This window comes from Symphodus melops (genome assembly GCF_947650265.1).
Source record: "Symphodus melops genome assembly, chromosome: 16".
NCBI classification, from domain to species: Eukaryota; Metazoa; Chordata; class Actinopteri; order Labriformes; family Labridae; genus Symphodus; species Symphodus melops.
In genome coordinates this window covers 13,932,360-13,946,712 of record NC_136706.1, presented here as the reverse complement: position 1 = coordinate 13,946,712, position 14,353 = coordinate 13,932,360, and the positions used below count along the sequence as shown (strand labels likewise).

Genomic DNA, 14,353 nt, shown 5'->3' with positions numbered 1-14,353 from the left:
CATCCGGTACTGTCTGCTATAGCTGCCTTGTCACTGAAAGACAGCTTAACAGAAAGGGGTTTTTTTCCCTCTTAGGAGTTTTTAAAAAAACAACTTGTCTACCTAAAAAAAAAAAGAAAAAAAAAAGTCTTTGTCACCTTGTTGACATCTGGAAATAAAAAGAAACGTAGCTGCTTTGGCTTTGAGATCGTGGGTATAAAACGTTGGACAAATACAAAGAGAACTGACAAACTGTATGAAAAGAAGAGTCCAGGTGCCTTACAGTACCTGCCTGAAGCTACACTGAGAGCAGCCTGCGACATGAGCCAAAAAAAAAAAAGGGGGGGCGGGGAATCTGACAAATACAAATAAAACAACTAAAACGCTGCAGTTCTGTTTACATGAAAGCCCCTCTGGTTACACAAACCTAAAAAAAAAAAAGTTACATCAGCACCTTATTTCTGACAATTCTGTTCAGAGAAGATACACATTTTTCCTGTCTCTGAGGCTAAAACCACTGTGGGATCTGTTCCACAAATGACAAGGGAAAATGACTGTCAGCGGTTCTTCCATTACTGGTCAACTTTCTGCTCCTGTGTAACGAGCATGTAGTATTGCTGAGGATGGAGAAGAGTTGATTTCTGCTTTAAGGCCACATCAGCAACATTTTAACCTGCCCAACCCCAATAAAAGAGGAAACGTGACGCAAAGAGCACTTAGTTCATGAACTGTTAAGTTGACTTACGTTTCTTCCTTCATCGCAATCAAAATTTCCCATTAGCAACAGCTGTGCTGACCCAGTCAAATCTTCAGTTACACTTTATTAACAGAGCTGATCTGAGAAACCGTTACCATTATACTGGGTCTTTTAGACTCATCTTTACATGACACAGCAAAAACTGAAGCTTCAGGGCTCTTTATTCCTCTATACCGCATGTTCTAAATTAACATCAAAGCGGATTTCTTGGACGTTAAACTGTATGCTTTAAACTCTTCTTCTTCTCTAAAGCTTATTTGCGGTAATAGACGGCTTTACTCAGAGACAAGGGCAATACCTTTAAATGTATCAATGCAGAATTTTATCCTTCAGATTTGTCATTAAAATGAATGTAATTGAGTCCAATCACTGCAAAAACATTTCTTAAAAAAAAAAAAAAAAAAAAGTTGACCGTGAGTGTAATAAATTACACACTCTTTAAATAAATGACAAACAGACAGAGTCAATAGCCTCCGTTCCCTTTGTGTGCTTTTCATTGGGTAAATCTTCTCTGTTTGTGCCCCAGCATTCTTCACTGAGTCAAAGCCTTTGAGAGAAGAACAGAGACAAATAACCTACTGTGCTGTAGGTATAAGTGTGGGGCAAGATTTTTTTTTAAAAAACACACACACACACACATACACAGACACACAAAGATGTGATGTGAAGAGACACCAGCAGGAGTAACACACAACATTTAGCAGACAGTTTGACAAGAATGAAAACTATCCACATCTTAACCACCAGGTGGTGCTACAGGACACAAATCTGCTGCTCCTGCTTCATGGAGTAAAACCCAAACTCACATCCCTGATAAAACTATTCATTTGAGACAGATATGCTCATGTGTCATCTTTGTTGAATGTTCAGTTGTTTCTTTATCCATACCGAAACCAAAAATACATCCTCAAGTTTCCTTTTTAAAAGAACTATCTGGAGACGCGTGCAGTTGTCTTTCGCTACACCTCATGTTTTGCTTCTGGGCGGACATGAGACTGTGTCATAAGCTCTGATGTCACAGGCAGGTTTGAGAAATGTTATCATAAAAATAGCATAAACTTTTGAAAAAAAAAGAAAAAAAAGAAATCAGAAATGGACTGTAAAACGTTATGCATCACAACATGCAAAAAGAACTAGTTCTTAAAAAAGGAGAGGATTCTGTTGTAAAGCGAATATCAATCTGGATTCAGCAAAGAGCTGTTGCTTAACATTTTGTCTTGGAGATGTTCTGAGTACTTTATATTTCACTCTGCCCACACACGAAAAAAAAAAAAAAAAAATTAGCTTACTGCAGACCTGAACAGTTATCCTTCACATTTCGCTGAATGTGAATATGGGGAGAACATATCGAACACACACCTCTCTGAGACTGCGGTTACATAAACAGAAGCAGCATTGGCAATTGACTGTTAATTGAAAATTTGTAGTAGAAAAAGTCAATAAGAAGAAAACAAATAATAATGGAAAATGTCTGTACATAGTAAGTCTCTCCTTCCCAACTCCACACTGTGCTTGAATGCACCACTTGTTACCTCCTCTGCAGGTCAGATCTCGGAGAGTCAACTCCCCTCCATACAATCATCTCACAGGAAAACAGGGGCCGAGTCCAGCAGGAAATGTCTGCGGCCCGCTTGGTCATTATCCTTGGCATGACAGAGTGTGTGATACAGGTAGGGGAGGAAGGCAGAGACATGAGGGGATGCTTCAGTACGTCTCGCTCGTTTTATCCTCAGTCTGTTTGTCCTGGAGGAGGGTTATGAGCGACTCCCACGCTGCCTGGCTCTGCACAGGGCGGAGATGAAACGAGCCAGTCGACAGTGAATTAAATGAGGTGAAAGAAGGGGAAGGGGGAAAACAATGCAGTGATACAAGAGATTTATTCCTGAAGTTATCATCTTTGATTGGTCACTGTAACATTTCATTTGAAACACAGGACATTTTTCTGCCCTTGATCCCTGCAACTGGATGTACTCCAGTCTCCCTCTCTTTTGAGGGCTGAGGGAGTGCAGCTCGTTCAAATGTTTCATTTTAATTCCCATAATCCTACGTGGTTACAAAGGAACTCAGTGTATGAGAGCATTATTTAAAAGTTTGACCTGATGAGAGAGTTATCACTGTGCAGTAAATATTAGAAATTCCTATTGATACTTAAGAGGCAGACGGGTACTAGAATGTGACACTTGAAAGCAGAAAATGCAATTCACATATTATTTCTAAAGATAAATAAAAAACTTGTTGTATGTATGAAGACACTTCCACTTTAAATAATGCCGTAAAAATAAAGGATAATAAAGAGTTTGACACTCTAACTTTTCTACTGGAGATCCGTTTGAGTGAGATAAAGGTGGAGCAGCTGTGATAAACACTAACGGTATGTATGGTCATTTTTTATGTAAACATTTTTTTCCCCCATGACAGGAAAGTGTGTTTTTTTGTTGTGTATCATACAGTCAGAAGCGCTTTAAAGGAAGAAAATCGGAATTAACCAAAACACGGTATCATCAGGTTACACCAGGTGAAAATGGGAAATTGGAGATAACCAGAAAAATTGTAATCAGTGCATCTCTACTTGGCATCTTTAGTTTATTTTACTGCAGGAAACATGCAACACCTTTCTGTCTTCAGATGTTTATGTGGCTTGGATTTAAAAAAGTCTGAAGAAAGGATTAGACATTCTTGGCCAAGCCAACAAAGCACTAACGTCTTCTTTCTGCTTTTTTTTTAAAATATATATATTTTTTTTGGGTGAAATTGTTTTTACATGTATTAAACAGGCAATCACAGTTGTAGTCTGTCGCTTTTTGAAAACTTCCATACCTTTTCGTATTGGTTGATGTTTTTGTCAGCCATGCCGGTGAGAAGCTGTTTGAAATCTTGTCTCTTGTTGCTCTGCCAGCGCTCCCAGTCTGCCTTCAGGTCAGCGTTAAAACACTCCACTTTGTCCTGGCATTTCTCCACCTCCACTGGTATCTACGGTGAGACAGAGAAAGCTACAACTACAGGGGCCTTTAGGGGACATGATACAAGAGACTACATGTTCCTGGACTACAGCCATAAGGGTCTGGGGTGGTGCAGGAGTATAAAAGGGGAAGGTTGTATCAGAAAAGTCCACACAAAAAAACAACACAAGACTTTTAGCAATCCTTTATCTCATATCCTGAGAATCTTTCTTGGTGGGGAAAGGATGGCATAATGATCCAAAGAAACAGGGCTAAAAGATTTTATTTTGAGGAGATTAGTCACCATTGTTTTTAAGTTAAAGTTAAACTCATTGTTAGTGTGTAAAATATTCCTGCAGTAACAGGAAGTCATAGGTTTTAGGGGGAAATTACTTGTACTCAAGCTGTGATATGTCGCATCGTGTGCTAACGAGACAGAATAAAGAAATCATGGAGAAACTACCGACACAGAAATGTGCACTGCAGATTGAGAAGAGAGGAAAAGAGGAGGCTCACTGGCGTTCTGTCTTCCTGTTTGCGCAACACGGCTGCTTCCAGTCGGCCTTCGTACTCCGCCTGGCTCTGGTCCCTCTTTCTCAAAACATGCTGTAAGAAACCAGGAAACATCAAGGGGTTACTTTTTTTTTTGCACTGTAATTGTGACATTCACTGGTAATGCAACGTTTATGTGAGAGACAATAGGTGAGACATATCACTGAGAATCAAGATGCTGAATCAGTTGCTTGGGGATGAACAGGACGTGACACAGGCAGAATTTCAGATGCTACTTCCTCTATTGAAGGTTAACTAAGAAAGCCATGAGCGACGTATACTTGCCACGTCGAAAAGTGGCAAATTAAGAATTCCAAGAAAGAGTGAGTGTTGAGGTGTAAACGTCAACATTTATGAGGATACTTTGAAGAGGAAGACAAATTATTCCTTTTATACAAAGCTCATCAAACAGTGAAGAACGTTTTTTGTTTTTTTTTAAACTTTCTGTACATCTGAGAGCTTTAGTTTATTCTCTCAATCTTCAGTTTGTGAACTAACAGAAACCTTTCTTGCATTTGCTTGTTGTGTTTTTGTTGTGTTCATTTTATTGTTGATGTTCTTCTCTCTCCTTTCGTTTTAGTTTAATTGTTACATCCTTTGAAAAGCTGCCTGTGGACAAGTTTTGCGAATTAGCACGTGTGCTAAAACACTCAAGTCATTACATCTGTTGTGTCCAATGTAAGTTTTATGTCCATATCAAATTAAACTTTAAAATTTGAATTAAATTAAATTGAAATTCCAATAATAAACCTCAGAAATGTGAGTGTTGTCATGATCTAAATTCAGTTTGTCATTTATAGCATTATGGTCAGTGTTACACAATCTGTGTTCTTTCATTCCGGTTAAACTAGATGAGGAAGTACAATAAGCATTCCATCCGCAGTCCCTTTGCATCTTTAAGTAAAGGCTAAAGACAAAAAAAAAAGTACAAAAAATTAAAAGAAATTATGATGATAGGATAGGATTACTTTATTGATCCCCAATGGGGAAATTCAGGATAATGACAACAATGAGTATTTTGATGAAAACGATGAGGATATTTCAGATGCTTCTGATGCTGATTAGAACTCTGGAGAGCAGATGTTGTCAAAGTGACTTTTTTTACAGTGCTCTGTCTCAGTGCGCTGCCTTTCAACACTTCATCCAATCGAACTTCAAGCTGTTTGTTTGAATTTACTGGCGTTGTTTTACTCATTCTAGGTTCTTTCTTGTTGTTGTTCTTACTCTCTGTTGTTCATCACTTTGGTTAAAAGCATCTGCTAAATAAATTGCAAAGTGCTAAATAACTGCCATCGAGAATCTATTTGAGTTTTTTATTATAAGAATGAAGGGAAATAAGTGTTTGTTGAACAAATGCGGACATTATAGACGCATGTTGCTTTTTCTATATTCTTGCTGTTGTTAATGTTCCCCCTGTTTGGTTTAGTTTGCTTAGTTAACATTTTTGCTGTGTGTCAAAGCACTTTGTAAACCTGTGTTTTTAAAGCTGCTATATCAATAAAGTTATTTATTAAAAAGCCCAAAAATAATCTAAAACACACAAGAATAGTAGACCGTTTTTGTTCTGCATTTGCTGACCATGGTTTGCAACTGAGGCAAAGCAGCAGCCACATAGACTAACAGTTCTGTATTCCTCTAAGAACATCAAACAGAGACAAACACAGTCACGCTTCTTTCACCTTCATGGACTCGATGTAGAGGACATACTCTCTGAGTACAGGCAGGAAGTCCTGGCTCATGTTCTCACACTGCTCCTCCAGTGCTCCGCAGCACGTTGCCACGCAGCCGGCCACGCCCTCCAGGGGTCGCTGCAGTTCTTGCTCTGACCCCGCCCAGCTGGTGTATACGGTGCCATACTCGCGTAGCTCTGTCAGGTACTCTAGTGGGGTGAAAGAGTAGAACAATGTTTGAAAAAAAAAAAAAAAAAAAGTCGTGCCAGAGTTGAAGAAAAGTGGTGGTCATCCTTACAAAAAATTTATTTGTTTGACTTTGTCATACTTCTAGACGGCATGTGTCTATGGTACATTTCAAATTAGAGAAAATAATAGTCTATAACAACAAAAGCATCATGTGCAACGAAAAACAAATCACTTGAGGAAAGTGGGGCTACAGAGGAATTGGCATTTTCAACTGTAAGATCTATATTTGTTAATTACACATGGGAGAGGATGATGGCTAAACGCCAGGCTGTGGAGTCAGGCATGCATGGCATTGGTTGGTTTCACTCTGAGTGTGTACTCACAGTTCTCTATTATCTACAGTTCCCAGAGTTTCTATCTTATCTCCTCCAGTGTGGAAACCAAGCCCTTCATTTATACTGCCGATTTTTTTTTTCAGACTGCGACGAAAGTCAAACCTGAACAGATGGTGGCAGAAAGCTTTTTGCACAGCAGATCACTTATCATGCATGAGCAAGGCCTGCACTTATTAACTGTGCAACCTCAAGGCCCGAAGGTTTGATGGTTTTTCTCCGAACGAATCACTCTCACCCTCAGAGGGTCAATACAGCAGATACATTCATGAAACCCATTGTACGCCATCTAGCTTAAAGGTTAACCTTTTTTTAATAGGAACTAACCACAAGCTTGATGAAGTGATGAAATGACTGCCGATCAGTAGGCCCTCTGACAGATGTGTGGCGAAGACTCAAATTTGAGGCAGTATTGCATCCACTGTTTCAAAACATGCTTTAATATCGTCTGAAATAGATTTATGGGGGTGCGGATGTAGCTCATTTAGTAGAGCAGTCATCCACATACAGAGGCTGCAGTCTCCCAGTCATGACGCTTTTTGGTGCATACTATTCCCCAATACCTCTCCCCACATTTCCTGTCTATCTTCAGCTTTCCTAATAAAAACAAAAGGCAAAAACTCTTTATCTTATTATTAAAAATAACATTTAAAAAACACACTTTTTGAAGAAGTAACTAAAAAGACAAGACAAATACACAGATTACACGCCAGAAAATGAGCTTCCCAATGTTAAAACCCGGTGTAAAATAAAGTAGATTTGTTCACTTAATTCATGAAAATAAAGTTGTTGGTTTTTTTTTCTTGTGTACAACATTTTAAACGGAACATATTGTGTGTATATAGTGTTTTTGAATATCTGGGTAACCTGAGTGTCTATCAACATTTGAAATAAACCCATCCAGTCCTTTGGTCTGCAAAAGAAAAAAAATGCTCTGTTTTAAATTTGCTCTCCTTGTGACATCACAGTTGGATACTAGTTAAAAAAAAAAAAACCTCCTCTCCCCTGTTTTTTCCATGAATGGACTCTACCCCCAGCCTAGAGCAAAACTTTTGTGCAGGTTTGCCATTTTTATTCTTGCTAGCAAAGGAGTGACGTCTACAGGGAAAAGTCATGGCATTTAAAGAGACAGACACCGAAACAGAGCATTCTGAGAGAGCTGGTTTCTACAGTGTCACAAAACTCCTCTGGTGCTTGATTCATGTTATATTATGACCAAAGCACAGCACAGATATTTCATTTAGAGCACAGGAGACTGTTTGAAAAGGTAGAAAAGGAAGATAATATGTCCTCTTTAATGTTGTGTATTTGTATAATTTGTTCATTTAAGGTCATTCAAAATGAATTGATTGATTTACTGACTGTTAGATTTCTTCTTCATACCTCTTTTAAGCACAATTTTTACTGAAATAGTTTCTTGTACCGTGTCTGTATATTAAAAATCCTTCACTTTACTGTAGGATTACGATCATTCAATTCGCAGTTTTATTAGCAATTTTAAACCAGCACAGTCCTCAGAAAAATGTACGGTATTACTTTGTGAAAACAAAAAATAATAGAGTACGTAATGCCTCCCATGAAAAAACGACAGCATATAGCATCATCAGTCTCGCCTGCTGGCCTGTAGACTGACCTGACTGCTCTTTGAGGATCCTCTGAGCGATGCGGTCAATAGTTCCCAGTTTCTGACTGAAGGTGTCCAGGTATTCTCCCATGGCACAGAACTCAGCGGGTCGTGCCCGTAGCTTGTACCCTCCAGCTACGTGCTTCACTGACTCACCCACCTTGGTCAGCAGGGCCAGACCCTGACGCTTGTTCAAATCCTGCAGAAACACAGTGACAACATGACGTCACGCACACCCTAACATAAAGTAACCAATGTTAAAGTAAAGTTATTAAAACCAACTACGGGAACATGAATACTCAGTATGTGGCTGTTCTATGTTGCGATACTGCTCAAGTAGAACTTTGTCTTACTTTCTTTTACAAATGCAATTATTTTACTGCAGCGACCTCATTTACTCACAGGGATCAATAAAGTCTTGTCTTGTGTCTCAGCTACTGTACTTAGAGACAACATTTGCGATTGATGGCAGACACAGAGAACACGCACACACACGCACAGCAAAGCAGAAACTTTGTATTTTCTGGTATTGCTTCGTGCTGACAGATTGCTGCTGAGAACATTTTTTTGGTATTTCACCACGTTAACATTCATAGTAAGCCATTAGTGACAAGTATTGAAAAACTCATGAACCTCCCTTAAGGAAAAGCTATTGTTTGCATCACACAGTCAGTGCCAAAAAGAAAAGCTGACCAATGTGAAACACTGCATCAATAAATTATTAAACTGTTGCTAAAAAAAAAAAAAAAGTGGTCATCAACTTTTACAGAAAACAAAAAGAGCCTCCAAAAAAAAAGGATCTATCCACGATAGTTTTGGCTCACCTTGGTGGACAGGAAAGCGTTGAGATGAGGGTTAAAGGAGAGGACGGGATGGTCCGCAACTCGCTTCAAGAACTTGTCCAGCGCTTTCATCCGCGTCTCGACGAACTCCTCCGAAAAACGATCGACCACCCCTTTCATGACAAACTTCTCTGGCAGTGGCTGAGAGAGCGCGAGAGATGAGGGGAAGAGAGGAAGCAGAGCAGTGTGAGTGAATTCGGGCTCTCTGGAGGGACAGCAGGACAGGAGTTATCGTTGTGGCTAGTTTGACCTACGGGGATGAGGTGGGTTGGCTGACTATCTTCCAGCTTGATCCTCAACCAGTCGAAGTCCTGGTAGCGCCGTCGCACGCAGTACTCCGGCAGGTCGAACTCTATTCGAGTGGTCTGAGGAATAAGAAAGACATTCGTTGGGTGACCCGGCGGAAATTATTATTTTCATACTTACTCGCAATTTGTTCTGACCCTTAGTTTAAAATAACCCAATACTGGACACAATTTGTCTTGTGTACTTTTTTCCTGTTTGAACACTACATTATCACGTAGTAGTATGACTTCCAGGAGGCTGTGGGGTGGCCATGTCTCACCTTATGTTCACCTTAGCCCATTAAAGAGTGCTGTGCATGCTTACTGACCCTGAGATAAAGCTGACAGTGCACAGCCACCCACTCACACACAGTATGTCCCTGACAAGAGAGTGTTAAAGGACACCCCCCCCCCCCTCCACATGCCCTCAATTAACACTTTGTGTTCATTTCAGCCCATGATATTTGTTTAGGACGCCTGAGCTGAGGCCCCCACAGTGCACATAGCAACTGTTGTTATGGAGCCAGTCGAGGCAGCATCTCTCTCTTGATCGGCTTCTTTCATTAAAGGGTATGCAGGCCTGTAAAAGCTATGATCCCTTCCTGTAAGTCAGAACAAATTAGGTTCTGTCAGGCAGAGTGATGACCCTGACATCCGTTTACTGGCGGAAATATGTGAAGGATGGAACTTAAGATTCCACCTGAACACAAAATGAACTGAATCCATCTCCCCGCTAGAGCATACATCTTTAATGGGGAGATTAAGTGAGAAGTGGTTTCCTTATTGAAGTCTTATCATTTTCATCCTCGCCAGTCTTTGCCTAAAGGCCAAGACGTTGTAGGTGGTGCCGCACGAATCCTCGTTTGAGGCTAACAGGTTAGTCATGCTGGATTTCAGTCTGAGCTGAACTAAAACGGGGAAAGAGTGAACAATAATAATCAGCTGGAACAATAGCAATCAGAGCGTTACTGTTAAAAAGACTCTCGCAAAAGACTTTTGTGTGCAAGGAAAAAATTCCAAAAGCCTGTTTTTCTACAATCCTCTACCAAGGAAGTAACTTTGTTCAAGCAGCAATGAACATTTAAGAACATTAAATGTGAAAATAAAAAAAAGATTTCTACACTAAAGCTCCCATACTTGGGGTTCAAATATCTAATTTATGTGTCTGCTAAAGTGCGTTCACAATCACTAATCTGCCTTTATTTCTAACTTTCAAACTCCCCCACAAAAATGTTTTTCAAAAAGGGTCCCCAAGTGTGCCAGGTCTGATCTGATTGGTCGGCCGATCTTCTATCTCGTAATCGGCTTTGTTCTTCGATATGTCCCGCCTCCTTTACCATATTGGGGATGCTACAGTCAGTCCGAGGGGAACTCGACCTAGCTAAAGCCAGAAACCTAAGAGCCAATGGGTTTGGACCAGTGACATCTTTGTCTCGTGATGTCACAACACAACTTTTCCAGCGAAGGGGTCTAGGGACCGATCGTTTCATGCGGCTATTGCTACCGCTAACAGGAGGATGTAGGAGAAGCTGCGTTTCCGCAGACTTTTAATTTTTGCTAATAGATGTGCCTAAACATGCACAAGACACCTGGAAGAGTGTCTTAAGAGTATTTAAAACCAGAAAAAGCAGAATATGTACAAGAGTTCAAAAAACTAGCAGAGAAGCTCAAAACAATGAACAACTAATAGGAGCAAGACGATTGATGTTATATAATGTGACATAAATGATGAGAAGGAGGGCCTAAAACATGCTAAACAACAACGACAGAGTTTAAGACTTTAAGGTAAGCAGTGTTACTATGACAGCAGCCAATAGCAGACCTTTGTGGAGACCCTGTAGGTGATGTAGGTCTCCATGGTGGAGACGTGCTTCTTTGGGTCGTCGACTGTGACAAAAAGGTCGCGGGTTTCAGTCAGGGCGTAGGGCTCCCGGCCATCTGCTTCCAGGTCATCGTCCTCCAGCTGCAGCCTGTTGAAGAGCGAGGATGTGGAGGCAGGGCTTGACGTTTCAACTGGCGTGCCATTGGTCAGCCCGGCTTCCTGCGAAAGGAGACAGCAGTGACGTCAAACTCAGAAGCTGCACAGCTGTAAACAAAGAGCTGTTGGGTCGATTGCTGACGGTGCCGCCGTTGCTCGTCGCTGTCAAAGGGGCTCTTATTCAGGCGGCTGCTGCGTACACACCCAACATCGTCTGACACTGCTCTCGCTTTTCTAATTGAATGATGGATGAGAGGGGAGAAGTGGAGCATCTGTGGACCACAGATACATTTTCACCGCTTTAAAAAAAAAAAAAAAAAACACACCCACTGTCGGGAAACAAAGGCGAGGTATTGAACCTGTAGGTTGACAGAAAAAATTATACGTTCAGTTATTAACGAACATTTTATTTTCAAAATACAGCATCACTTTTTTTTGAGGGAATAAATCCATTAAACTGTTAAAAAGGTGTTTATATACTGGCGCTCATTCACAGGCTCAAACTACAGGTACATGCTGCTGGACTTCTCCAAACAAACGTTATTTGTTACGGCTTCAAGTCAGGAGCAAACATCACTTTTCCTCTCAGGCTCCATCAAAACTCAAATAATCAAGAGAACCTTTAAAAAACAAATCACTGGACACCAGTGGGGGTTTTGTAAAGCCAGTCCTTGGATTAAAAGAGAGTCGTGTTTAGGTTGTAAAAAATGTAATTATTAGAAAAAAAGAGAGTTTGATTGTCCAACTTTAATTATGATTTCACTTTTATGTATCACAATAGTGTACACGGTAACAAAAAGTTAACTGTAGAAGAAGGGAAAAACTGTTTTATGAAAAAAAAATAGATTCTTATCTTCTGAGATTTTAAATTTTTTTTTTTTTTGGGGGGGGGGGGGGGGGGGGGTAATTCGTCACTCAATGCTAAGTGCTGAGGCTAGTTCTTTAACTCAGTAGAATGACAAATGGAGCAACATGAAATTCAGCCAGTCTCACAAATGACTGTGGTCGATCCTGAAGTATGTATTCATTCTTAAATAGACGTTGATCGGACGTCCATGGATCAATGAATCAGGACTTTATCAACAAAATAAACCCCAAAAAATGAATCTCTCGTCATCAACATTCACACTGCCAAATTTGATTTACCCAACTGATCAAACTCTTGAAAACAGCTGAGTAAGGGACTGCTTTATTCCAGGTGAACAGGTTAAGGTGCATGCTGCGGCTAATGTTCAACTTTAATCACTTTTTCTGCCACACGCACTGTTTTCCCTCTGAAATGAAAGAAAGTGATCCTCCTCTTCTCTCTCCTCTCTCACTCCTAAAAAAAAAAAAAACACTCTGAAACTGCCCTCACTGACCCAGACACACATCTACTCCACACCATTATCTCCTTCTGCTACGTTTACACACACATTCAGAAAGAGACAGGCAGCCTGCTGACGTTGTAAGTGGGTTGTTGGTTTTTTCACACTGTAGTGCAAACCTGTACAGTTAACTGCTTAGTGTTGCATCATTATATCAATGTAAATGAACAACCAGACCAGGTCATGAACAAATTCTTTTTTTTCTTCCTGTTAGTAAACTAAGTACGCTTTACAGTTGGTCCATTACACAATACAGCTGTGTACAATGTGGTATTCTATATTCAATACAAAGCTAATGGGATGAGAATCCAATTGTTGCTTGAGTAGTATGTTAAGCAAATGGGCCAATATTATTGAAATATACAGTTTGTTTGTTTTTTTAAAGATATCAATCGAAATAAATGATTTATTTACAGTAAAATAGGTGGTGATATCCACATATATTAAGGGTTGTTTTTTTATTATTAATTAGTGGACTTTCACCATTGGCTCTTGATACTAAGCAAAATAGCATTCACATTTAAAGCAGCAGTATTGCAAAGGTGCACATCAATCAGCTTCATGGCAATAATTAACAGCAAACCCAAACCAGAGGGTTGATAAGCATGTTACCTACAAACAGCTGGCTTTCGGATTTGTTTGCCAGCTCTATCGTTGTTTACACAGCAGTCTACACTGTGGCTGATGTTTTTACTGGGGTCTGATGTATAAACTGAAGTGTACATGGTTTAAAACAGCACACACACACACACACACACACACACACACACACACACACACACACACACACACACACACACACACACACACACACACACACACACACACACTAACCCCATCTGTGCGTGTGTGTGTGTCTATCTGCGTGCATTGAAAGTAAGTGTGTATTGAGGAAGACGTCTGTTTAGTATTTTGCAAGCTACGAGACAGTTACTGACTATGAAACGGATTTTTCCATCCAACAATGATTTGGTGGCAAATCAAATGCGAAGACCTCATGATACGTTTATTGACGTTTTTGCACATTTCTACCATAAACTTTCAACTGTCTCAAATCAGGTTGTCTTGATTGCTTTTTCCATCAACACTTGTACAAAGCTGAACGCAGGTTAGTGTGTAATGTAAGTTTCTCTCCGTCCCATTGATGTTTAAAAACCATTTGAAGTGGAGCCCAGCAAACCCACCTTATCACCTCCGGCGCTGGCGAAGCAGGGCTCCTCAGCGGCGGACAGCGGGTGAATGATCTCCGCGATGGGCTTCTGCCCCGAGCTGGCCAGGCCTTTCGGAGCGCCGACACTCATCCTACAGGAGGTGGAAACACGTGGCCGGGTTTCCAAGGTAACTGCTCCCCGAGTCTCCGCGGCCAAATCCGTTAGTTTGACACAGAGAGAGGATTTCTCTTCGCTTCAGATCTCCTCAGTTTGGATGTTGCACTCGCTTAGTTGATCACATCTGTCAGCTGACTCGAACTGCGCAGCTCCGGAAGTTAAACCACACGAACCCGGTAGTAAACATGCCTGTCATGTGATAAAAAGAAACCAATGAAACGCTAAAGATCGTCTATTAAAAGACACACTGTTTATGAAACTACTAACCGTTGACAAATTCCGGATTTAATGACTAGTAAAATATATTGGAAAAACAGAGCTGTATGTATCTCCCCTATGTGCATTTGATACTATTCAAGTTGGTTGTAAAACCGCTAAAGTATGTTATTGATTTACAACAGTCATTGGTGTAAAGCTCTTAATCGAATTGTTTTTGTTTTGTCACTTGAAAC

General features: G+C 40.4%; 1 protein-coding gene across 1 annotated transcript; it reads right to left on the bottom strand.

Annotated features, from left to right (window-relative positions):
* Positions 1-1,364: 1,364 nt before the first annotated feature.
* snx30 (sorting nexin family member 30) lies at positions 1,365-14,220 on the bottom strand. The gene is made up of 9 exons (XM_079365178.1): positions 13,758-14,220; positions 11,051-11,269; positions 9,199-9,309; positions 8,927-9,085; positions 8,112-8,301; positions 5,907-6,106; positions 4,192-4,281; positions 3,554-3,706; positions 1,365-2,518 (listed from the first exon to the last, which is right to left on the bottom strand). The coding sequence occupies exons 1-9, from the start codon at positions 13,872-13,874 to the stop codon at positions 2,441-2,443; spliced, it is 1,317 nt and encodes a 438-aa protein (XP_079221304.1). The 5' UTR covers positions 13,875-14,220; the 3' UTR covers positions 1,365-2,440.
* Between the last annotated feature and the right edge of the window lie 133 nt (positions 14,221-14,353).